Consider the following 27,556-nt stretch of genomic DNA (forward strand, 5'->3'; position numbering starts at 1 on the left):
ATCTGGTACGAATGTGGAACGTTCCATCCAGATAAGAAAAACCAACAATTTTATGGACTAATGGATGTCCTTAAAGCCTACTGTTGGAATTGAAATGTCCTCCAAAAATAAGACATTTCTTATGGCAGCTACTTCAGGTTGTATAGCAGTTATGAAGAATCTAATGCCAGAGGAATACAAGGAGATATCTTTTGTTCACGTTGTGGATCAGGAGGAATCAATTAACCACGTGTTTTTTAACTGTCCTCCAGCACGACAGGTGGGGCCTTATCTAAATACCATCGAACCCGAATATTTTCCTCTAGTTCTTTCTTGCAAATATGGACCATCTTTTTTGGAATTAATCCAAAGATTGAAGACCATCAGTTTGCATGGATCCTATGGTATATTTGGAAAGGTAGGAATAATAAGGTGTTTTAAATTGACGTTGATCCGAGGGACACACTCAGCTGGCTGAATTGGAATCAACCCTTTGGGCAGAGGCTCAGGTTTTAAAGAATCAGCAAGTGGCACTGGATATACAGATAGTTCCATTCAACGAATAGGACGATTGTTTTTATCGATGGATCCTGGAAAGATAAGCTGCGTTTTCAGGGCAAGATGGTTTAGTACTTTACCAGGCTTTGATGGTTTGTTAGGGGCACGAAATGTACGTGCATGCCTATCACCTCTTCATCGGAGGTGGAGGCTTGGATATGGGCAATGGAATGTATGAGGAATTTACGACAATTTCAGGTTACGTTTGCAACAGATTGTTCTCAGTTGGTGAAGATGGTTTCGGAACCCGAGGAATGGCCTGCATTTGGAACCTACTTGGAGGATATCAAGTTTTTGAGAAGAAGCTTCCACAACTCAGAGATTGTTCATGTACCAAGAACGGCGAATCAAAAGGCGGATAAGCTTAGCACGCAGTACCCCGGCCTCAACTGTCTTTCGTCGTACACATGGATGCAGAGTTACCAATTTGGTTTACAGAGTCAATATGAGTCTGTGAATTGTTTGCTGTCAAAAAAAAAAAAAAAAAATCCACCAACAATGGAAAATTCTGAAGATTTGAAAAAGAAGAAGAAATGGTCTCGTTGAATTTTGATACAACCATTCACTACAAAAAGCATCTCAATTTCCAAGCGGCATTTTTATCGGGAATCCATAAAAATGACCATTTTCAATAAAAACATGTCGCCGGATATCTTTCGTTAGAAACAAACTGTCGTAAGATTTATCAAAATTTTCTAGGAATTGTCGTCGGGGTGAGTTCATCAAGAAATTTTTAAAAAACTAACCAAAAATAAATAAAAAGGTTTCCAATTTTTTAAAATTTAAAAATTAATTTATATAACAAAATATACCAAAAACATTAATATTTATAATTTTTAAAAAAAAATATAGTCCTTAATCTAACAAATTAAACAAATAAGTCACAAATTCAAAACTTATATAGAATGTTTTTAAAAAATTTGATGGTTTTGAATATTTTAAAACATTTTAAAATGTTTTGAAGGATTCCTGATGGAAATCAAAATTTTGGTCTCCGTCATGAATCCATTGTGACTTAACGTCGGGAAATCCCGGTTTTCTTACAGTGATAGGTATGATGATAATAGTTTATATTTAATAATTTCGAGAATATTGATTTTTAACACAAGGGTATAAACAATGCATTTGATTGTAATCAGTTTTTACTGAATAAGTTTAACATTTGTTTTCTTACAGTGATAAGTATGATGATAAATAGTTTATATTTAATAATTTCGGAATATTGATTTTATACACAAGGGTATAAACAATGCATTTGATTGTATATCAGTTTTTACTGAATAAGTTTTACATTTCAATGTGTTACACAAAAAAAGTTTTACATTTCAAATGAACAAGATGGTATATTTGTAAATGCCACCTCTACTATTTTTTTCTTTTATATAAATGAGGTACATATTCTAAATATAAACATATTATGTATATTTACGTATTCAATATTTTCAGGAAAAAATGAACTTAACCTACAAATTGATAATTTACTTATTCAGAATAGCATAATTAAATACTGTTAACAAATCAACAAATTAGTAATTTAAGAGTGTCCGATGAAACATTAAAAGAAGTTAAATGAATGTAAATAGAAATTTCTAAGATTACAAAACGAAAGATATATAGTATGTTTTTGTCAAAAAGAAAGAAAGATATATAGTATGAACAAACTTTCTGATTCAAAAGGAGGAAATATGGGTATCTAATTGCGAAGAGATTGGACAAAAGGGTCCATTCTGTTAGGGATCAAGAGATTTGAGCCACAGTGGAAAATCCAAACATCTTTTCAAGAAATTGTAAAAGAGACATATCAACAGAATATCCATTTCCATAAGCAAGCAACACACATGAGGATTTCTCAATCTCATTCATGACCACCAAGAATGTATGTATGTATGTATGTGTGTGTGATTTTTGAGGATGGGGGAGAAAGTAATAAAAGGACAAATGATTGATAAAATGATAAAACGTATAAAAACACAAAAGCTATGATTTGATAAAATAAAAAAAACACTAAAGCTAGGGTCATGTTAGAACATTTTGGACATTGTCGTCGACTCTAGAGACGCTTAGATAGCCATTAAAGAGCGGCTATGGACTTGTCCACGTCTTACTTAAAACAGTGATGCCCTAGATGAAGAAGATGCCTACAATACCCCTTATTAATTAGTTTTTTTTCTTTATATGGTAATGTGGTCAATGCACACCTTTTTTTTTGTAACAAGGCACACCTTATTAATATGAAAGCCTGTAAAAAAAACAAGCGCCATCTACCATTGCATCAGTACATATTTTTTTTCCTCTGAAATATTTCATTGATGAAGAACAAGTTGATACACAAGGGTAATACACTGAGCTAAGCGAGTATTGACACTCCAAGAAACTTAAGCCAGCAGTAGAGGAACATACTCTAATATCAATATATTTCAAAATATCGTTTTTTTGTAAAATATTAAATTTTATACCAAACTTTAGTTTTTGACATAAGTAACACAAACGACTTAACTCACCCGTAGGGATGTTAAAATGGGTAAACCCCCCCATTTAGACCCACCCCATTTAGAACCCACCCCATTTAGAACCCAACCCGTTTACCCATTTAGTTTTAAGGTCTATTAGGGCTCCCATTTAAACCCACAAATTTTACCTGACCCATTAAGATCCACTTAGACCCATTAACTCTTTTTAATTTGTTTCATACCTTTCTTTTTAATTATATTGTAAATCAAATTTTATGGTACAAAAATTTATATTCTTAAATAATATTGTAATTTTTAATGGTCACTACTTATTTAATTTAAATAAAATAAAATGATAAAAACAATTTGAAAACATGTATAATAATAAAAAAATCTTCAATTGTGAAAGAAATGTTTGAAACTTTTGATATTAATTGAACCCAAATGTGGGAATATATTAAAACCAAATATCAAGAGAGAGTCGTGAGACTGTGAGACACCAACAAGAATAATGGAGTTGCTCACTGCTAGTTGCTACATACAACTGATGCCAACAAATATATAATCAAATAACTGGAATCTCAAAGTGGCATTACAATAACAAACTTAATAACTTAAACGGTTAATGATTTTCTTCTTTCGACGAAATTATGGCTAATGGTCTCAGTGATGCCAATATCTGTCTCATGCCAAAGAAAGAAAAATCAAATAAAATGTCTCAGTTTTCAACCAATCAGTCCTTTGCAATCTGAGATATAAGATAATAACAAAGATCTATGACATAAATTAAAGAAAATACTATCGGACCGGATTTTGAAATCCATTCAACTTTTGTTGCTAGAAGACAAATATCCGACAATGTACTAATAGCATAGAAGATGTTTCATGCTCTTCATACAGATCCCGGCAGAAGAAGTGAGGATGACAATAAAGACAGACATGAGTAAAGCTTATGATCGGCTAGAATGAATTTTATCGGTGCTGTTATGAATAAAATGGGATTCTCAGCGTTATGGATTGAGTGGATAATGCGATGCATAACATAGGTGAAATACCATGTCCTTTTCAATGGCCACCTAGAGGAAATATAACCCCAAAATGGAGATTGCTTCAAGGAGATTTTTTATCTTCTTTCATCTTTATCCTGTGTATGGAAAAGCTCATTAGCCTTCTCAATCACACAGAGAATCAAGGTAAGATAACGGGGATGCGCATCTCACGTGCTAGCCCTCCAGTATCACACCTTCTCTTTACTGATGATAGCATGTTCTTCTGTAAGGCGGAGCCCCGTGAATGCGATGAAGTCATGAAAATTCTTAAGACATATGGAAAGCTTCCGGACAGTGTATTTATTTTGAAAAATCATCCTTGCTCTTTGGTAAGAGGATACCCAGAAATGTGAATGAGGCTGTCAAAATCTCAACGGGAATCACAAATGGGGGGGGGGAGATGGGAACTTATCTTGGTATCTATGAGGACATCAGTGGCTCGAAAAGGAAGCTATTCTCTTTCTTGAAGGATCGGTTGCAAAATCGGGTTAATGGTTGGACATGCAGATGGCTAACAAAGGAAGGAAAGGAAATACTCATAAAGTCTAACCTATTGGTTCTACCTACTTACGTAATATCGACTCTACTACTACCATTAGAGACATGTGAAAATTTAGCTATTGCCATTGCACAGTTCTGGTAGAGCTCAAACCTGCCTAAAAGAGGTATACATTGGGTAAAATGGAAAAAGCTATGTAAATCAAGATAAGAAGGAGGGATATGATTCAAGATGATCCATGAATTCAATCTTGCTCTACTAAGCAAACAATTATGGCGCTTAATGCAATTCCTAGATTCCTTAATAGCTAGAGTTCTAAGGAGAAAATACTTCAGATGTAGCATGCCCTTGCGGCTAAACAAGGCTGATAGGCCCTCATATGGTTGGACGATTATAATGTCAGCAAAGCAATTAATATTGTTGGAAATCACAAGAAAGATACACTTCGGGAATGAAATTAGAGTTTGGGAAAACTTTTGGATACCAATGATACCAGCAAGGCCAACTAGACCAATAGCACTGGTGGTTCACTCAATGATGCTAGTACGTGATCTAATGATAAGGAGTCCAAAGAGATGGAACTTGGAAATGCTTGAAAACTATGTCAATCCGGAGGATATCCTACTAATTCAATCTTTGGCCATAAGTCAAGGATATCATCGGGATAAATATTGTTGGAGCTATACTAAGAATGATATGTACACTATTAAGTCAGGATACTGGGTAACCAGAAACCTTCTCAATAGGGATCTGATGAACACCCAGGTAGCCGAGTATTACAAAACTCCAACCCTTTTCTTAGAAGATACAAGCTCCACCAAAACTAAAACACTTTATTTGTCAAACGATTTATGGACAATTAGCAGTAACAACCAACCTAGCACATCGTCATATGCGATGCGACAACCATTTCCCTAGATGTGGAGCAGAGGACGAAACTATAAACCATGTCATCTTTTAATGTCCCCCGGCTCTACAGACATGGGCACATGCAGCTACCCCAACCCCACCATTGATTTTCCTAGTGCAAGCCATTACACAAACATAGATTATCTTTTTTGGCGAAAGAATGATATTAAAGACCCTGAGATGGATAAAGACCCATACCCTTGGATTATGTGGTACATTTGGAAAGCAAGGAATGATAAAATATTCAGAAAATAGACAAAAGATCCAGTGGAAACTGTCCAACATGCTGAGCCAGAGTGTCTTGCTTGGTTTGAAGCAAATCACAAACAGGAAGAACCAGAAGTATCACAAAACCCCGAACATGTAGCAAATTCTGAGAGATGCATGGTAGATGGATCATAGGACACATGACACACTCTTTAATGGTTATTGATGGCCATGGAAAAATTCTAGAGGAGTAAGTCATCTATTGGGGGCACGAAACTAGTGGCGAAGAATCTCAGTACTTCACTCGGAGCTCGAGGCCCTTTCATGGGCGATGGAGTGCATGCTTCAGCTATTGACGTGTCAGGCTTTTGGCAACGATTGTAAGGATCTAGTCTCGATGATTGAAGAGACCCCGGAGCATGGCCTAACTTTTCCATAGAGTTAAAGGAGCTGAAGAGTAGATTCATTGAATTTTCGATTAATTAGCTAAGATAGCAAAATCCTTACATAAGAACATGTATTACATTGGTTGTTCTGTTCCGGTCTGGTCCCAGAACACCTCAAACTTGAGCAACAGAACAGTCGTTTGATGTAAAAAGAAAAACAGAAGTACACATATGACAAATAGCGGATTAAACAAAAACAAAACTAAATATATCATCCAACTACAAAGGCTACAAAGAAACATAATAACTCGAGACCGGAAACTTAACCACAAGCTACAACATAAACGCAAAGGATAAAAAGAATATGAAATCCAAGACCAGCATAGGAAACCAATGTCCATCCCCAGGAAGATATATAGTTAGTCACGCAAGTACTCGACCAAGATTAGCAGCATTAGGCAAGACTCCTTAGGACAAGGCAAGCACAGAGGCAGAGCTAGACAATCCCTAATCCAGCAAATGAAACTGAATGAACAACCCCCCCCAAAGGGAACAAACCTCCAATCATAGTCAAGGAATACAACTCCAAGAAACAAAACCAAGGAGGACGCTGGCGTCAAAACCACACCAGGTCACAGACACCACCAATCTTGAGAATCAACATATGGAAAAAGCAGTACAAGGCAGAATGACTCAGGTCGGCGATGGCACGAGAGAACACTCGAAGCCAAGAAACAAAGAGACATAGGAGAAGAAGAACCATACAGTGAGAACCGAACCTTGACTACTACAACCGGAACAAGACATAATAAATCGCGATTTCAAGAAGTGCAGAGACCATACCACCGGCACACAACCACTCAACCGTCACCAGTGCGGGAATGTAGGTCTCCGCCGCGCTTCACCCGCAATGGACCCTCCTTCGGATGACAAAGCCGTCGTCTCCGAAAACCTAGAAACAAAGCTTCATTCCGTTGCCTGTTACACTAGTCCGTTTGTTGTTTCACGGTCCCATGGGAAGATAGGTCCGCTATCTAGGAGGCATCTCGCCTTGTCACACGCTGTCATCGTGAGAGATCCGTCAAAGATATAAAAATTGGGAAAATGAATCTGACAAAACCCTCGGTTCTAAGAGACGAGCCTCATCACCGTCTGCCTCTTTGAATCTCGCCGTCTCTCCAAAAGAAGTCTGTAACTGTCTCCGTCGACCACGTGAATCTCCGGATGAGATCTCAACAGCTGAGAGAGCCGCACATATCGACTCAAGTTTAAAACATAGGATGTGAAGAAAAATAAGAAAACGAGATAGGAGAGGAAAGTTTCGCCTCTAGAGTCGTCAACGGCAACCAGAGCTAGGGTTTCTCCTTCTCAGTGTTTTCACGGGTTAGGAGGGAGGGAGGGAGAGAGAGAGAGAGAGAGAGAGACAGAGAGAGAGAGAGAGAGAGAGAGAGAGAGAGAGAGAGAGAGAGAGAGAGAGAGAGAGAGAGAGAGAGAGAGAGAGAGAGAGAGAGAGAGAGAGAGAGAGAGAGAGAGAGAGAGAGAGAGGGAGAGAGAGAGATGAAGATGCAAGTGGAACTTGTAGATGTCAATAGTCTTCCGTGACTAACTAGGCAATGAAGTCACTGATGCTGGAAGCATTAGTCGTTACTACATAAGGCATGCGGAGTGGTGGGTTACCATGTGGATGCAAGATATGCTGAGATGCAGAAGGATAAACTGAGGGTTTATGTCTTGACGTAGTCGTTGAAGTAGTTGCTGAGGCAGTGTGTGTCAGAGAGTGAACCAGGAGGCATGCAGAGTGGTAGAGACCATGTGGACGCAAGTTGCTGAGCTGGCGTGGGATAAATTTGAGGATCAAGTTTATACCGTGGAGAAAAGACAAGAGATAAACTTGGGGAGAAAGTTTATGCCTTGAGGAATAAGTGCATTTCAAGAAAAGGAAAGTATACTTATTGATATGGAAGTTGTCCATATTCATGTTTCTTGGAGACTAGGGTTTCATGAACGTGGAGATCACTATAAAAGAGTTATGGAGTCATGTGTATTCCATAAGATACTGGCTATTATTATAGAGGAAGGGTAAAAATTCCTTAGGGGTGTTCTTAGATCGTGCTGAAGCAGATGATGAAGTACTGACGACAGAGAGACAAGTTTGGGTAGATTAGGAATCTTTCAGTAGCAGCTGTTAGGGTGTTAACAGGATGTGTAAAGCTGATAAGTAAGTCTTGTAATAGATTGTTTAAGGAGATTTCTAATAAAGCATAGTTGGTTGCTTGTATTTATTTTGTCTCTTGATTTATTTTCTGCATTACCTATTGTGGTGTCATCTTGCACTTACAAGTGGTATCAGAGCAGGTCACCTAAGTTACTGGTGTGATCCTGAAGGTGGAGATGTACACGGTTGTTCTATGCAGAAGACAATCATGTTGAAGGATGGCCGGTCTGGTCATTGGAAGGTGCACATGAAGCTGTTGGTTCAAGGAATCAATGATGTTGCGTGGATAGCTGTGAAGACTGGGTGAGAGGAGCCTACCATATTTACAGCAGAGGGGAAGAAGCCCAAGCCTAAGGAGCCAAGACAAGGAGTGGTTCGAGAGGTAGTTCACGAAGTAGCTCGGTGGATGCGTCAGTGCCTGATGCAGTACGCATGAAGAAGCAGACGGGTGTGTCTGTGATGTTTGTATTGACATCTAAGCATCTGTGTTTTTGCTTAGTATGCAATCAAGCAGGGGGAGAAGTGGTGACGTTCTGGTCCAAGGAGTGCATATCTCGTGGGGGAGAAGAGCATGGTGATGGACGTCCTGATGTAGATGGTGTTTATCTTGTGGAGGAAAAAAGTATATCTATTGTAGAAGATGATGATAGTGCAACTCTCGTGGGGGAAAATGGCATATCAAGTGTGAAAGTTTCCAGGTGAAGAAACGTGGTTGTTGAACCAGAATGATATTGAAATTGATTGGCACACAAAGCTAAAAGGGGGAGATTGAAGATGCAAGTAGAACTTGTAGATGTCAATAGTCTTCTGTGACTAACTAGGCGACGAAGTCACTGATGCTGGATGCATTAGTCGTTACTACATAAGGCATGCAGAGTGGTCGGTTACCATGTGGATGCAAGATATGCTGAGATGGAGAAGGATAAACTGAGGGTTTATGTCTTGACGTAGTCGTTGAAGTAGTTGCTGAGGCAGTGTGTGTCAGAGAGTCAACCAGGAGGCATGCATAGTGGTAGAGACCATGTGGATGCAAGATGCTGAGCTGGCGTGGGATAAACTTGAGGAGCAAGTTTATACCGTGGAGAAAAGACAAGAGATAAGCTTGGGGAGTAAGTTTATGCCTTGAAGAATAAATGCATTTCAAGAAAAGGAAAATGTGCTTATTGATATGGAAGTTGTCCATATTCATGTTCCTTGGAGACTAGGGTTTCATGAACGTGGAGATCACTATAACAGAGTTATGGAGTCGTGTGTATTCCATAAGACGCTGGTTATTATTATAGAGGAAGAGTAAAAATCCCTTAGGGGTGTTCTTGGGTCGTGCTGAAGCAGATGCTGAAGTACTGACGATAGAGAGACAAGTTTGAGTAGATTATGAATCTTTCAGTAGCAGCTGTTAGGGTGTTAACAGGCCGTGTAAAGATGATAAGCATATCTTGTAATAGATTATTTAAGGAGATTTCTAATAAAACATAGTTGGTTGCTTGTATCTATTTTGTCTCTTGATTTATTTTATGTATTATCTATTGTGGTGTCATCTTGCACTTATAAGAGAGAGAGAAAGAGAGAGAGAGATTTTCTCTGAGTTTTTGTATCTAATATGTTTGACGTTCACAAATATTATTGTCATTATACTATCACAAGATGGTATATGAGTGGTTTGATTTCATTAGTGGGTTTTGTTGTGCAGTTAACTTTAAAAGTCGATACAAAAAATATTTTATACCATGTTCTGGTAATAGTGCATTCATGGGAAAGATTAATGTTCAAAATCCAAACTCTTCCTTGTTAAAACAATCACTAAGTGTTTGCTCACAATTTCGCGGATAGTAATATTATACGAAAAATATATTTTATGTTATTAATGTTATAATTTTGAATAATAATTAGAAATATTAAAATTTAAAATTTTAACGTCAAATAGTTTGATAATCAAAACTTTATAATATATTTTTAGAAGAGTTGTGAGATTTGAGATAGTTCAACGACATAAATCTAAGTCACTAAAAATATTTTTCTTGCATGGAAGCAAAATTATAATTAGTTGTAGAAATATTTTTTATTTTATTTTAACATTTGTAAAAACAGAAATAATTTAGCCTTCAAGAGAGAAAAATGTGTTTTTGTGTAGCTCCAAAACGATGGCTGGAGGCTTCTATAGCTTCAATGTCGGCTTTCCTAATTTATTTTACTTATGATTATTTGATTTGTTTGATTATTTTTAATTTATTTTAAATATAATACAAAAAGTTTAGAATATGGTTAAAAACAACTACATTTTAATTTTAGATATTAATAAGTTATTAAAATCTAAAAATTATAGATAATTGATTGTATAATTACTTTTTATTTTAGTGCTAATAAAAATAAATAAAAATTTTAAATCATCAACTATTGAAATTGCAACACTTTTTAAGATTTCACCTACGAACGTACATGGAACCAAATATCACATAAATAACATATATTTTAATATAAAATAAAAACTGTAATATTATTTTAAATAATTTATAAATTATTATAAATATAATATTCTAAATATATTTATAACTATTTACAAGCAATTATTTATTAAAAATTTGTGGTTCACCTTGTTTACAGTTCTATTATTACCTAACCTAATAATGCAATCCACCAATCAAAAATTTATTTTTAGATCTTATAAATTTACTTCAATCTAAACGTTAATGATAGTTGATTTTTGGAATTAATATTTATTTTGTTCTAAAATTTATAAATTTAAAAAAATCTTAAATCTCATAAAAAAATATACCAATCTTTAAGATTTCACCTATAAGTGTAATAACCAAAATCACTTAAATGACTTTCTATTTGATATATAATAATAAGTGTGAAACAATTATATATTATTTTATAAAATCATAAGTAAATTATAAGTAAATTATTCTAATCTTTTTTATAATTTTTTTTATAAATATACATTTAGAAAATTATAAATAATATAGAATTTGTTTATTTTAATAATTTTCTTATGATTTTATACAATTTTATGTTATATAAATTAATTTATAAGCCTTTATAAATGATTTCAAAACTATAATTAATAAAAGTTTTAGCAACAATAAAAAGTGCCTTACATACAAATCTAATTCATTATAAAGGAATTTACCTCAAATTTGATACCACTTTTCAAATTTACCTTTAATGATAATCATCTCTCCAAAATCATTTATAAATGTTTAATAATTATTTATAGAAATTTATAAACTAACCCCACTCCCTAAATACAAAAACCTAAATAATAATCACTAAACCATAAACCTAAATGTTATGATATTTTTCATTAGATGTACTATTGAAAAGTGATATTTTTTTATATTTCAAGAAATTTCTCATATATTTATTTCTATAAAAAATATTAATTTATTTATATAATTATAAATAATTAATTGATAAAAATAAACACATTGATGAAACATCATATATTCTTTCCATAATGAAATTAGTCATTATAAATCATTATTTGTAACATTACTTGGATTGTTTGGTAATTTGTATTAATCCGTTCTAGAATTACTTTTCATTTTTTGTTTTGATTAAAATAAATACTGAATCAAAGTCATCAAAACTTCATTGATGACCGATATGTAAGGAATCATCAGTTTAGTGACTTCTTTTAAAAATATAGGAGGATATTTAAAATCCGTAAGATAATTGTTTCATATATTTATATGTATATAAAATAACCAAGAATACAATAAAAATATTTATTATTCTTCACTCGTATTTTTTTTATTTATGTATCTTTTCATTTTTCTTATTAAAAATAATCATTCTAATTTTATTATAATCAAATTTTTATGAATTATATTAATAGAGTATTATTTTATAATATTTAAATTTTCAATTTTATATTATAATAAACTTTTTTATTGATTAATATTATTTTAAACGACTTACCATATAATTTCTATTTTTAAATATACGAATACTCTTTTAATATTTTTTATACAAATACAAATACTTTAATCATTGCTGGAAATGATAACTCAGCTATAATATAAATATTTGTCATTGAAAAATGACTGGAACTTCTTTTTTTTTTTTTTACATTTGACACATTTCAGAAAACAATATATATAGTGAGTGAGTTTAAGAAATACTCCCTATGTTCTAAAATGTAAGATGTTTTTGGATGAAAACTCACATATTAAGAAAATTATTTTTACCTAGAAAATATCAATAAAAATATATTAAAATTAAAATAAACAATTATAAAATACACCACAATATAATTGGCTGTACAGTTTTTAATAAAGTTAAAAGTTACCTAGATTATTGAAAGAAAAATTTCCTATAATAACTATTTTTAGTTTATTTTCATAAAAATAGTCTTCAAGGAAGAAAATGACCAAAAAAGTTTTATTAAAGGGTAAAAATACATTTATATCCTAGAGTTAACTAATCTAGAGTTAGAGTTTATAACTAAGGGATGGAGTTTTGAGGATAGAGTTTCAAAATTTTTAAAAATAAAAAATAAAAACTAAAAATTTCAAAATAAAATATGGCTATTTTGGTTATTTTCCTCCTTGGAAGCTATATTTGTGATAAAAACTTAAAAATGACTATTTAAAAGAATTGTCCTAATTGAAAACATTTTATATTTTGAAACATCAAAACTTCTCTTAAATATCTTACGTTTTGAAACGGACGGAGTATCACTAGGTTTAGATTAATTATTTTTCTGCAATCAATGATTTATTATATCCACTATTATTAGAAATGTATTTAAAATCATTTATATAATTTTTTTATAATATCATACGTATTTATATATATATTATAGTTTTCTATAATTTAATTTATGATATTTAATTTTTTTCTATAAATAAAATATGTTAATTCATCTATACTTTAGATTTTTAATTGTTTGTTTGGTAACATAGATTAGATTAAGTAATTATATGATTAATTTCCTTTTAAAAATTTTAATTAAATAAATGAAAATTTAAATATCAACAACCAATTAAATTAAATAATTAATTCTAAACTTCCCATTTTGACCAAAAAATAAAATTTCAGCTATGAATGACTCATAAACAAAATCTAGTTAAATGAATTTTTATTAATATATAGAAAGAAGGATTCTTGTGCTTTGGAAAAAATTAGAGAAAAACGCTACTGTTTGGTCTCGCATGTTTAGGCCAATTATATTCTGCATATATAATGAGAATAAGACCCATGAATATATTCGAAAAAATTACACTTTAACATACTTTTCACTTTTCTCTTAGCACTCTAGCATATGTTTGTGGTGTACTTCCAGATTACAAAATTCCTAAATTATCCTCTCAATTCTAACGAGAATGAATAGGTCCCATTTGATTAAATCACTGTCGAGACTATTTATTTTCTGTTTTCTCTTCTCCTCTCTCATCTTTTTTCTCTTCTATTCATTTTCTTCTCATCTTCATCACTGAAAAAACATAAACATAATAAGTATCAACCATTAATTGTGAGATTTAATGTTCTTTTGTTTCTTGTCTTTTCCTCCTCTGTTTTTAGATTTATTATTTTTTAGATCTGGAAAATGATGATGTTATAACCGAAGTGATGGCTTGACGGCTTTGTGGTCGTGGTGTGACGAATCATTGGTCTTTTCGTTGTCGGTGGCAGACCGTGAAGGAGGAGCAGAAAAGCATGATGATGGAGGACGAGACAAGACGTGGTCACGCAGGACTGGTGCTGTTAGACAGAGAAGTCGCCGGAGTGACCACACCAGCTTTGACCATAACCAAAAATGTGCAAAAACCTATAACCATGACCACTCACGGCGGCGGCGGTTACAGTCGGTTCACTGACGGTGGTGGTTTAGGGGATGATTTTGCTTAACCACAATACCTCTAAAAGCTAGTTATTTCAACCATTTTATCTTAACCATGAAAGACATCTTGTTCAAGCGAAGGGTTATTTGGGGAGAGGAAAAAATAAAGTAAGGGAAAAAGTACTCTTCAGTTGCAAAGTAGGTAAAGATGCAAACAAACCTGAAAAAGTAACCTTCTATGTAAACAACTCATATATTCTGGGGCACCTCTCAAAAGTGTAGAAACCAAACAAAGCTTCTCTCCGCGTAAAATTTTTAGCCTTTCTCCCTCTCATTCTCATCTAGGCTAGGCTTGGACGTTTGTGTACCCATTCGGGTTCGAATCAGATTTTTTAGATTTTCAAGTTTTCAGGTTTACGCTCCTAAGTCCTATACTAAAATTTTATTAGTACATGTCGGGTTCGGATAATAACACTTCGGGTTCGGTTCAAAATTGTATTGCATCCTAAAATCCGCAAAGTAACCATATACCGTTTGGATTCGGATGATATTGGTTCGGTTCTGATATAACCAAAGGAAAAAAAAAGCATAAAGAAAAACCTCTAAATTAAATAAAAATTAATCTATCACACATAAAATTGATAAAATAACAATAAATGTTAAATCAAACATGAAAACAAACATCATTTGTAAACAATATGCATTACCTTATAGAGAATAGACTTGTTCTTTCAATGAGCAAATTATAAAGTACTTATTTATAACTAGTTGTATACTTAGAGCATTAATTAAAATTTTAATATTTATTTTTATATATCATATCACCACAAACACTTACATATATTTCAAAATATTTATATTGACTATTAATTTCGTATGTTTCGGGTTATCCGTTCGGGTTTGGTTAATAACACATACGGATCAGATTTTTCGGTTTGGTTAATAACACATAAGGGATCAGATTTTTTGGTTCGGGTTCGGATTTTATGCCCAGGCCTACTCTCATCTTCTCAACCTATCCATCTCCAATCAGTAAGTTATGTGTCTCCATCCTCGAATCTCCGCTCATTATCTCATCCCGTTTCCTGACAATCAGTTCGCATCTTTGTTAAGAACATCATCTTTGTGTATTCAATCTCTTATGTGTAGGAGTCTTCAAAATGAGTTATTCTTTGAGGGAGAAGCAAGTAATTGTAAGATCCGTGCCGCTTTCAAATCCCACCTCGACCATCTTGTTTACTCGACAGAATCACTCTCTCGAAATCCATCGTTGAGTCGAGCCTCAAAAACCTAATTTACCATCCGAGTCGAACCCAGAACCATGTTGTCGCTGCCGCAGTTGGAGCCCTAATCACGAGTGGGATAACGCGTGGGGGGGGGGGTTTGTTCATCGGAGCATCTTGAAGTGATTTGGAGGCTTTATACAGCTTCTCTGTTACGAAGCTTGTTGAGTTGGTCACTGTTATGGTGATTCTGATGTTGTGTCGAATATTGTGAATGACCTGTTATCGTATTTGAATGGTAGTGAGGATCAGTCTGAGATTGTTGCAACAAGTTAAGCATAGTGTGAGTAAAGGTGATGTGATGATGTGTTTGTTGATGAGTGAGCTTCATGATGGTAGGGCGAGTTCTATGGATCTTCCAACTTCAAGGAATAAGGCTAGGAAGCTAACAATGTAGATGGAGTTGGTAGTATAGATCTCGTTGGTTTCATGGCACCAGCATTGTGTAGAGTAGGTTCCATGGAGGTTGGTATTTTGGGAATGGTGGAGCAGGACCTAGGTTTTCTGGTAAAAGGGTTCTCTGTGAACAATGCTGAATTGAAATTGCTGGGAGAAGGTTTAATATTCGCCGTCGATGAAGTCTTTTCTGAAGCGGATTGTTGCAGCTTTTGCTGCTCGGTTTCGTGAAGCAGATTGTGTCTGAAACCGGTGGTGATAGCGTAAGTGTGGAGACTTGTGAGCAGCCACATTTCTCAGGTGGGAGAGAAGAGAGTGTTAGCTCGGTGCTGGAGAAGTTTCGCGACCTGAACCTTGATGATACTATGGAATCAGTGGGTGGGGATGATTAGGATGGTCTTATAGTCACACTGGTTCAGCAGGTCAAGGATTTTGAGAAGAAGTTAAAGGAAAGAAAAGACTGGGCTCAGAAGAAGGCAATGCAAGTTTCCCAAAAGGTCAGTGATGAACTGGCTGTTGTCAAAGGGGAAACTAGATGTTGATGAACTAACCGTGAAAAAATATCCAAGATGGAAAATACTCTTAGAAAAGCTACTTGTCAGTATGACACATTCAAATGGGATTGTAAGAACGCTTGAGAATCAAAATGCAGAAATCCGAGCAAATAGGAAAGGTCTCAAATTGAGCGCATCAGAATATCTGAAGAATCAAAGAAGGAGAATAAATGTTTAAAGAAGCTGTTGGCGTGGGAGAAGCAGAAGTGGAAGTTGCAGGATGAGATTATAGCTGAGAAGGAAAAGACTAAGGCTCTTTATAATGCTTTTGCTCAGATCACACAGAATGAAAAGGAAATTGAGATATGTTAGTTCATGTATTCTCTCTAATTATATTTATATCTCTAGATCCTCACAACTTTTTGACTCTAAAATTGTGGGAAGCATCGTTTTCTTAGGACTCTAAATTACCAATGTCTCATTTGATGCATTTATCTAGTTGCAAAACTTGTATTGTCTTATCATATGCTAGTACTAGTTAGTGTATTTAATTATTTTTTTGTTGTATTTAGATTATTATGTTATTTACAGGAGAAAAGGGGGCAGAAACATAAAGAAAAAGAGCAAGCTCTGGCTCAATTGGAGGAAGAACAACACTCAAAAGAAGCAGCTGAGGCATAACAAGAGAAAACTAGAAACTCTCCGCTTAAAAATCGAACTAGACTTCCAACGACACAAAGACGATCACCAAAGACTTGAGCAAGAGCTCTCTCGGCTCAAAGCCTCTTTAGATACTGAATCAAGGCACTTACCCAACAACGTTTAGAAACCCGAGAAAGGAGAGAACATTGCTAAGCTGCTTGAAGAACAAGATAAGCTTGAAGGTTCTTATGAGAGTGAAGCAAACAATGACTGGGAATGCATAATCTGTATGAAAGATGAAGTCTCTGTTGTGTTTCTTCCGCGTGCGCATCAAGTCGTGTGTGGTAGTTGCAGCGATAGTTTATTCTCGGGCAACAACAATGGTGGAAACAAAGTCACTTGCCCATGCTGCAGAAGTTTGGTTCAGCAGCGAATCCATATCTTTGGAGCAACCTCGTGAAAAAAGAAAACGAGTTAACTTCTCTTTTTGGTTTTAAAGAGATCATCACAACTTCAGGTTTTACTTTAGAAATACAAAAAAGTAAATGCTTAGCATCTTGCTCAAAGCCTTTTAGACTTGAGTTTATCTTTATTGTACACACAATTGCAATTGTGATGGAAACTTCTTTAAACTAATCTTGATAAAGATTTATCTTTATTTATGCAATTAGTAGATATACAACATTGATTACACATACTTTTGAGACCTAACATGTGTTAGAAAAGTGTAATAAAATGACTTATTCCACTCCTGTTCTGTGAGGCTCGACTCTCCTGAATGTCCTCTCTCCATCAGAGACTTATGGCACATGACAGTACCAGCAAAATGAAGCATCCCATGTTTCACAAGCTCCAACCTCTCCCACTTTTCCGTTACTGAGAACCCAAACCGATGAGTCCAAGTGGTCACAACGTCTGCAGCAGCCGGTAATACCAATATGCAGACTCCCATTCTAGACATTTGCTTCTCAGCTCATCCATTAGCACTCTACACATCCCGCGTCTCCTGTAATCAGACTGTCGCCACCAAAGGGATCTCAGCTACATCCTTTTCAACTCTCACAGCAGCCACCGTGGTTGGTTTGTTGTTCTTCTCGATCATAACCGTGTAGAACCCTCGACCAACGCCTACACCGTCTTTCTTGAATATAAGTTCCTCAACAAGGTCTCTCCCGGAGAGAGGACCTTTTGTAGGCTCAAACCCTTGGTGAAGTATCTTAACAGCAGAACCTAGCTTTGAGACCTGTTCATTATCATAATGCTCATCCTCATTTGGAGCTCTCATCAGTGTCCAAACCAAATCCCCCTGTTGCTAACTGCAATTTTACGTCCAACGAGACTCTGAAGCACAGAAAAGACTCTGCTGCATTGACGACTACAGAACCAGCCTTTGTATGAAACAAGACAGGGATCTTGCTTTAAACACTTGAGATGGAACCTTCTTTGGCACTGCTCACAAGTCATCAACTTGCTGTTTCCTGATGTCTCTATTGATCCACATACATCACAGCAGCAACAAGAACAGAACCATAGCTTTTCCTTGGGAAGACTCGATAATCTGAGGCAAGTATAGTGAAATGCTGATGGACAACCGTCGCATAGAAGCAACTCTCCATCACGGTGACAGAAGCAACACACATCATAGTTCATCTCCGGACCACAGTCTTTCCTCCAGAATCTCACATACTCTTTTTTCACACTTCTTGTTCTTCTTCTCCATCACTTGCAAGACTTTGTTCAGCGACTTCCCTCTCCTCGCCCTTATCTCACTCTTATCTTCATCCGGAGCCGAGCTATCAAATCCAGCCATCGTCGTATTCCTTCTCTTTTTTTGTTGCTGATTTGACACATCAATGTTGAGTACGATTTTGAAGGAACAAGTCTTCTCTTTGTGAAATGCAGTCGTGTTGTAACAATCCTTCACTCTCTTCATCTTCTATTTTTTGTTTAACACAACAAATTTCTTGGACAGCAAGGCAAGTTAGATTTGGGAACTATTTGTTGTTGTTGTCGTCGTCGTCTAGGGATATCTTCATCGACACCACTTAGACAAGCATCATCTAGAGAGTGGAACCACTTTCCGTCGGTAGATTTGTAGCGCATCTCCCGTTTCTTACCATTAAAAGCGTAAGAGAAGACCCAACCAAGAGCTGAGAGATGTTTCTTCACTTTAATGGATAAATAAGACCGCCGAGTTCCATTTTCGATCTTGTTTCCTTGTTGTGTAACCTTGTCAGCTGGATGTTTAATCGTTCGACCTACCAAAGAATTGTCAAAACGTTCAGAAATTATTTGTAAAACAAAGCTATTCACCTACAAAAATTAAGAACAATTGTGGAATGTGATACAAATTGTCGGAAACGTACCGTTTCGATAAGGTGATTTTGGCGACAAAAAAGGCGATTGAAGGTTCTCGATCTCCCCTGCTTTCGATGGCGGTAGAGAAGGATCCGGAGGGGATTCCGATGGATCGTCCACCTCCGATCAGTCCAGCGAAGGGTTCCTGGGTTACAGCAGCGAAGGGGAAGAAAGTGTTGAAGAAATACGAATTCGAAATTTCGGAGTCTGAAGGAAAGAAATCTGTGGAGGTTTCAACGAAAGTAATTGATAAGGCGAGTCCATTGTGGGAAGATTTTGTGATTGCGAGGTTCCTGGAAACAGCTCCTCACGTCGCAAAGGTGCACATGATAGTGTATAAGATCTGGGCTTTTGGGGAAAAAAAGTCAGAAGTTGGATGTATATGAAATGGATGCTCATACGATGAGAATCAGAGTTCCAAATGAGAAGATCAGAAACAAGGTTGTAAGGCGTGGAATGTGGAATATCGCGGGGTTCCGATGGTGGTATCGCTCTGGTCTCCGGATGAAGATGTATATGAAATGGATGCTCATACGATGAGAATCAGAGTTCCAAATGAGAAGATCAAAAACAAGGTTGTAAGGCGTGGAATGTGGAATATCGCGGGGTTCCGATGGTGGTATCGCTCTGGTCTCCGGATGAAGATGTATCAAAGGCGGGTCTCATTCCTCTTTGGGTTCATGTTTCAAATGTTCCTATGAGTATGTATTCCTGGGAGGGTCTGAGTTTTATCACAAGTGCAACTGGAGTTCCTGATCATTTACACCCAGAGACCTTAGCTTGCATGAATTTTGAAGTAGCAAAGGTATTTGTCATGGCAGATCTAACTAAAGAGCTACCGGAGAAGATCAACTACACTATTCAGGGGAAAGATACAACAGTTCCGTTTAAATATCCGTGGTTGCCGCCAAAGTGTATCAATTGTGGTAGATGGGGTCACTATAAAACATTTTGTAAGGAGAAAAGGGCAGAAGTTACTATAGTGAACACTGTGATATCAGAGAGTTGAAGCATAGTAATAAAGAGCTAGGAGTTCAGGAGAAGGAAAGTAATGAGGTAGTTGATATGGAAAGTACTAAAAACGTTGAAGTGGAGGAAAGGAATAAAGTGAATAAAAGCGAAGTGGGTATAAAGAAGGTTGCTGAGAGTTCGAGAAATGAATGGAGAGAAGTATCTATGGAGAAAGCAGGAAGGAGTCCAAAATCACAAGATCTCAATCAAGTGATCATAACTACTCCTTCAAGATATGAAGCTCTGAGTAATGCGGATGATGGTATTGAAATAGATAAGGATGAGTTAGAAGAAATAGAAGAAGAAGAGATGGAGGAAGTAGAGGATCTATATCAAAGGAGGATTGAGGAAAGTATTGAAGAGAAACTGAAGGAGAATAAGAGGGGAAGAGCTAGGAAGACTCTTCCTAGGAGATCTAAGACTAATCATAAAGTAGTTTCAGAAAGGAATTCCACCAAAAATCTCTGATGGGAGGTTTCTTTTGGAATGTGAGAGGCTTCAACAAAACAACTAAACATGAAGTGGTTCGAAGCTGGGTGGGGAAAAATAATTTTCTTTTTGAATGTCTGATGGAAACAAGGGTGAGGGAAAGTAAAGCTATGAAGATTGTATCGAGTGTTTTTCAGGATTGGGAGTTTATGGCAAATTATGAACATAACAATCTAGAGAGATTATGGGTGGTTTGGCAGCAGTCAGTGAGGTTAACTCCGGTCTACAAGAGTAAGCAGCTTATTACTTGTTCAGTGTTGTTACGGGGGAGTCAGAAGAGTTTTTGTGTTCAATTGTTTATGCCATGAATACGGTGGAGGAGAGAAGGGGTTTGTGGGAGGACATTAGGTGTCACTATGAGGCGCTAATGTTTAAAAATAAGAGATGGGTGATTTTAATGAGATATTGGAAGGCAGTGAGCACTCGAGTTTTGATAACTTAGCTAGAATTCCTACCGGGATGAGAGAGTTCCAAGATGTGGCAAATCACTGCAGATTAATGGACATGGGATTTCAAGGTCCGCTATTTACATGGTGTAATAAGAGAGAAGAGGGATTGATTTGTAAGAAACTGGATAGAGTTTTGATAAATGAAGATTGGGTAAATGGAGTGAAAGCTTACTGTGTATTTGAAGCGGGAGGTTGCTCTGACCATCTTCGTTGCAGATTTCATTTTGAGAAGGATGAGGAGAGGAGGAGGAAGCCTTTTAAGTTCACAAATACAATAGCCAAGATGTCGGAGTTTCTTCCTCTTATTAAAGAATTTTGGAGAGATCAAGAGGCTTTATTTCATTCAACTTCAGCAATGTTCCGTCTAACAAAACGATTAAAGTCCCTGAAACAGCCGCTGAGAGCTTTGAGCAAACTAAAGTTGGGTGATCTATTTAGAAGGACAAAAGAAGCATATGAGGTCCTATGTTTGAAGCAAAGGGAGACACTAGATAATCTGAGGAGAGACAACATTAAGGAGGAGGGTAAAGCATATGAGATATGGCAGAGACTGGCTGTTTTGGAGGAAGAGGTGTTGAAACAGAAGGCGAAGCTGTTCTGGTTGAATGTGGGTGATGGGAATAATAGAGTTTTCCACAATGCAGCAAAAATAAGAGAGATCAGGAACACCATTCATGAGATTCAATGTTCTGATGGAAGACTAGTGCAAACTAAGGAGGAAATTAAGGTAGAAGCTGTATCTTTCTTTGAAACATTTATGTCTGTGCAGCCGCAAGAGTTTGAGGGTTCGACAGTGGATAGACTCAAAGAATTGGTGGGGTTCCAATGCAGTAGTTCGGATTGTGAGAGATTGATGAAGGATGTTTCAAGGGAGGAGATTAAAAGTAGTGTCCTATTCAAAGATGCCAGAAAGTAAAGCTCCGGGTCCTGATGGTTATACTATGGAATTTTTCAAAGAGGCTTGGGAAGTGGTTGGAGAGGACATTACGGTAGCGGTGCAGTCTTTTTTCATAAAGGGTTTCTTACCAAAAGGGCTTAACTCCACCATTCTCTGGTACCGAAGAAGCAGGAAGCAAAAGTAATGAAAGACTATAGGCCTAAATCTTGCTGCAATATTCTGTACAAACTGATATCAAAGATCTTGGCAAACATGCTAAAGAGTATTCTTCCGAAGTGTATTACTTGGAACCAGTCTGCGTTCATCAAGGAGATGTTGCTTATGGAAAATGTATTGTTATCTATGGAGTTAGTCAAGGATTACCACAAAGAAACAATCTCACCTCGTTGTGCTATGAAGATAGACATATCCAAGGCTTTCGACTCGGTGCAATGGTCGTTTCTCTCATCAACACGTTGAAAGCTCTTCGATTGCCGGAGAGATTTATTCACTGGATCTCTCTATGTATTACCACAGCCTCGTTCTCAGTTCAAGTTAACGGTAAGCTTGCGGGTTATTTTCAAAGTAAAAGGGGGGCTTCGTCAGGGATGTTTGCTCTCTCCTTATCTATTTGTGGTGTGTATGAATGTTTTGTCAAGGATGATAGATGAAGCAGCAAGAAAAGGGAAGATAAGCTTCCATCCGAAGTGTAAAAACATAGATTTGACTCATATATGTTTTGTAGATGACCTGATGATATTTGCGGATGGCACTAAACGATCAGTTGAGGAGATATTGAGAGTCTTTGATGCATTTGATAAGATGCCGGGGCTTAAAATAAGCATGGAGAAGTCTACATTGTTCTTGGCTGGTGTGACCGCTCAAAAGCAAGAAGAAATCCTCAATCATTTCCTATTTGAATCAGGTAAACTTCCGGTACGCTACCTAGGCCTTCCTCTTTTAACTAAGAACATGACGGTTCTAGATTACATGCCATTGATTGAGAAGGAAGATAATTGGATCTTGAACTTGCAGATTCCTCTCTTATGCGGGTAGGCTACAACTGATCAGATCAGTAATCACAAGCTTGGCGAATTTCTGGATGGCCGCATTTAGGCTTCCTAGTGGTTGCTTAAAGGAGATTGAGAGGTTATGCTCTGCTTTTCTTTGGTCATGGCCGGAGCTGAACAATAGAAAAGCTAAAGTGTTGTGGGCTAATATTTGTAGTACGAAGCAAGAAGGGGGTTTGGGTATAAGAAGGCTGAAAGAAGTGAATACTGTGAGCTATTTAAAGTTAATATGGAGAATCCTCTCCTCAAATTCGCTGTGGGTAAATTGGGTTAGGATTTATCTGATCAGGAAAAGCTCCTTTTGGATGGTTAAGGAGAATACACAGACAAGCTCTTGGATGTAGAAAAAGATTTTAAAATGCAGGGAGATTGCGAAGAGAATGTATAAGGTTGAAGTTAAAAATGGAAGGAAGGCATCGTTTTGGTTTGAGAGATGGTCCAATATGGGTTGCTTGAAGGATATTCTGAGTGATGGTAGTCGCATAGATATAGGTATTTTAATTAATGCGACAGTGGAGGAGAGTTGGTTGCATAGAAGAAGATCTCACCGTGTAGTAATTCTAAACAATGTGGAAGATGAGATAGAGAAGAGTAGAAGAAACAGAGTTGATGAAGAGGATGTTTCTTTACGGCTAAATGGGAAAGGACAAGGTAAGAAGGTCTTCTCATCAAAGGAAACTTGGGAGTTTATAAGAGAGAAACATCAACTATGCCATTGGTATAATGCAGTGTGGTTCAAGTACTCAACACCAAAGTTTTCTTTCATTCTTTGGACGGCGTTGAAGGGGAGGCTCGCAACGGGTGATCGAATGAGACATTGGAATGGGAATCCAAATGTTGCGTGTGTTCTATGCAATGAATCTCTGGAAACTCTTGAGCATCTCTTTTTTGAATGTGAGTTCTCTGCTCAGGTATGGGAAGTTCTGATGAAGGATATCTTGATGGATAAATACACGGTGAGATGGGAGGAAATGCTTGGAATTATGAGGGATTTGACAAGAGATAAGATGCAGATATTTCTCATTAAGTATATGTTCCAAGCAACAGTGTATATGATCTGGAGAGAACGTAACCGTAGAAGACATGGAGAGACAGGAGCCCCTGCAGCTCTCCTGATTAAGATTCTCGATAAAAACATGAGAAATAAACTCACATTGGTGCTGAGGAAGGGTGACAGCCAAATTGGGAGGGGGATGCAGTATTGGTTTATGACAAGATAGGAAGTTTTATTCCATTTGGTTGAGTTTATTTTTGGGGAAAGGGAGTAGAATTCACTTTATATATGAAGTTAAGAAATGTCACACACTGATGTAAAAAGGATATTTTCTTTTTTGAATTCAATTTAACATTCAATTCAAAAAAGAAAGAAAGCCAATTTTGGATTGAACCTGGATCCAGTTCTTCTTCTACAAGAACATCCTTGAACACCTCCATTTTTTTTAATTCGAGTTTCAGTAAGGGTTCTTCGTTTTTTTGAGTCGAGAATGCTCTTGTTAGTATCGTCTCTAGCGTCCTTGTTTTACAAATTTTTTTTTTCCATAAATACCAAATTAAAAAAAAAAGGAAATTCAGCTTTGCTCTCTAATTTTTTCGGTCTGACTGTATTTGTTTAATTCCTTTCAATGACTTTTACTGGTTTTGGTTAAAATAATAGTTTAAGTAGTTTTTATTGTTACTTGATTGGAGAAGTTTTTATTTTACAGTTTAGTTGCAAATTGTTTTTTTTTCAGAAAATTTTGTTTCTCGTGGTTTTGTTTGCGGGAATATCCAAGTATTCCGCCTTTTTTTTTTCATTTGGATTATTGTAAACTATACATTCCAATTTCAATAGTTACTAGATTTTTACCCGTGCACACGCACGGATGTTTACTTTATCTTTTATATAAATATATATATTTGTTGTAAGCAGGCAGTGTTATATATTTTCTATTAAATGTTATTTTGTTTTTCTTATAAGTAAAATATAATATTCCATATATTATTTTTTATCAAAAATATGTTGCTATTTACTTTTCATGTTACTCTTATATATCATATATGTGTCATCAGATAATTAATGTATTTTATACGTATCATCATAAAAGTTCTCATATAATTAATTGTATTTTATACGTATCATTATATAAATAATCATATGTATTATATATTTCTAAACATTTTTCAAATAATGTTATATTTCTAAACATTTTTCAAAGGTATTTCTAATTTAATAAGATAGATAGATGTACACCGGCAAAGACGTGAAAAAGTCCCTCGAGTTCAGAAAAGGAAATAATATGAAACAAAACGAGAAATGGGCCGGTAAAACTTCAAACGGGTTCTATAAAATAAGCCCAAATTAAACAATGATTGAAAAAATAGACACAAAACGAACAAACAAGAGAAACCATTCGTGAAGAAAACTGGTTGGATCGCTGCAAAAAGAGAGAAGAAGAGATGGCGACTGCTACCGTTCTCAGCCGCTTGTCACTGATACCGAACCTATCTTCTAAACCAAAATCGTTTTCAAACAAAAGAACAACTGTTTCTGTCCGAGCACAAGCCTCTTTCTCCGACCCATTCGTACTTCAGTTAGCTGAATCTCTCGAAGACTCTCTCTCTTCTTCTTCTCCTTCGTTACCTCTCCAGAGAATCCGAGACTCTTCCGCTGAGTCCATCTTATCTACTCCATGGCCATCCCGAAGAGACGAGCCTTTCCGATTCACCGACACATCCTTCATCCGATACTCCCAAATCGAACCGGTCTCGACCCAGCAACGTAACTCGGAGATTCTAGACAATCTGACGGAAACCCACTTCCCAAACGCTGTGATTATCGACGGGTTCGTCTCCAATTTGACGATTGGCCCATCGGATTTGCCTGATGGCGTTTACTTCGGGAGCTTCTCGGGTCTACCGGATGATCTCACGAACCGGGTTTCCGAATTCATCGGAGATTTCGATTCCGGTGATCTGTTCTGGTCGATTAACGGCATGGGAGCCCCGGATTTGACTGTGATTTACGTTCCGGCTGGATGTAAGGTGGATAATTCGATTCATCTGAGGTACTTTTCTGGTCAAACCGGTGACCGGGAATCGAAAAGGTTACCGGTATCGAATCCTAGGGTTTTTGTGCTGGTAGAGGAAGGAGGAGAGGTTGGTATAGTTGAAGAGTTTGTGGGTAGAGACGAACAAGGGTTTTATTGGACCAATCCTGTTTTGGAAGTTGTTGTCTTGAAGAATGCCAAGGTTAAGCATTCTTACTTGCAGAAAGAGTCTACGGCTGCTGCTCATATCAAGTGGACTTTCGTCCGACAGGTTCTCTTCTTGTCTCTTTCGTGACAAACCAGCTTAGTTTCATTTAGTGGTATCTTTGCTCACCTTCTTGTTGCTAAAATACATGTTTTGGTATCAATCGAATAGGGAAGTAGGAATCTTTGGGGGAGTGTTTTAGTTGTTGCTGCTGGAGTGAGAAAAGTTGCAATCTTTATGATTGAATCAGTTTAGTTTAGTTTTAGCCTCTCATCTCTTACTTGGTTAAAAAAAGTTTAGCGCTTAGTTAAAGTTTTTGGATGTTTGGGTATGGCTTTGAGTTCAAAGCCGGAATGTTTTTATGCTGCATTGTTCAGGGGAGTGAATTATTTCCATGTGGTTGATCTTTTTGTAGGAGGCAGAGAGTGAATATGAGCTTGTAGAAGTGAGTACCGGCGGGAGATTAGGGAGGCACAATGTTCATGTGCAGCAGCTCGGACCCGATACTCTCACGGAGTTAACAACGTTTCATATGTGTGTCAACGAGCAGACTCTTGATCTCCATAGCAGAATTGTCTTAGACCATCCTCGAGGCTCTTCCCGACAGCTCCACAAGTGCATTGTTGCTCACTCCTCTGGCCAAGCTGTGTTTGATGGCAATGTCCGAGTCAACAAGTATGCTCAACAGACAGACGCGGGACAACTAACAAGAAGCCTTCTTTTGAAACCTCGAGCCACCGTGAACATAAAACCGAACCTTCAGATCATTGCAGACGATGTCAAGTGCTCACACGGAGCTGCCATCAGCGATCTTGAAGAAGACCAGCTCTTCTATTTCCAAGCTCGTGGGATCGACTTGGAGACTGCAAGAAGAGCTCTCATTTCCTCTTTTGGTTCAGAGGTGATCGAGAAGTTTCCAAATCGGGAAATACGCGACCAAGCTAGGAATCACGTCAAGTCCTTGCTCTGAAAGACTCAAACGATCACCTCAAACCTATCGCGTGGTCTTCACGCGTCATTCCTGCGATTCATATATGTATGTTCATTACTATGTGAGGCCCATCTTTTTCGGTTTTGGCCCATTCAAGAGAAAACAACATACAGTTGGCGTCTATGTGAATTTAACAGCGTGCAGTTTTTTTCAATATCGTCAATTACAATAAAACTGCATAATTAAACGACGATATTTGAGATTTAGGTAAAAACTACACGCTTTTTA

At 36.6% G+C, this 27,556-nt stretch overlaps 2 protein-coding genes and 2 pseudogenes across 2 annotated transcripts; 3 read left to right on the forward strand and 1 right to left on the reverse strand.

The window, feature by feature from the left end:
- Positions 1 to 9,273: 9,273 nt before the first annotated feature.
- Positions 9,274 to 17,312, forward strand: LOC125608639 (annotated as a pseudogene).
- A 227-nt stretch (positions 17,313 to 17,539) lies between these two features.
- Positions 17,540 to 18,767, reverse strand: LOC125608733 (annotated as a pseudogene).
- A 4,782-nt stretch (positions 18,768 to 23,549) lies between these two features.
- Positions 23,550 to 24,326, forward strand: LOC125608640. Its single transcript, XM_048779073.1, has one exon. The coding sequence runs from the start codon at positions 23,550 to 23,552 to the stop codon at positions 24,324 to 24,326; it is 777 nt and encodes a 258-aa protein (XP_048635030.1).
- Positions 24,327 to 25,476: 1,150 nt separating this feature from the next.
- On the forward strand, positions 25,477 to 27,482 carry LOC106445607 (protein ABCI7, chloroplastic). Its single transcript, XM_013887188.3, has 2 exons — positions 25,477 to 26,403; positions 26,753 to 27,482. The coding sequence occupies exons 1-2, from the start codon at positions 25,543 to 25,545 to the stop codon at positions 27,305 to 27,307; spliced, it is 1,416 nt and encodes a 471-aa protein (XP_013742642.2). The 5' UTR covers positions 25,477 to 25,542; the 3' UTR covers positions 27,308 to 27,482.
- The last annotated feature ends 74 nt before the right edge of the window (positions 27,483 to 27,556 follow it).

This window comes from Brassica napus, chromosome A5, assembly GCF_020379485.1.
Source record: "Brassica napus cultivar Da-Ae chromosome A5, Da-Ae, whole genome shotgun sequence".
Classification (NCBI taxonomy): domain Eukaryota; kingdom Viridiplantae; phylum Streptophyta; class Magnoliopsida; order Brassicales; family Brassicaceae; genus Brassica; species Brassica napus.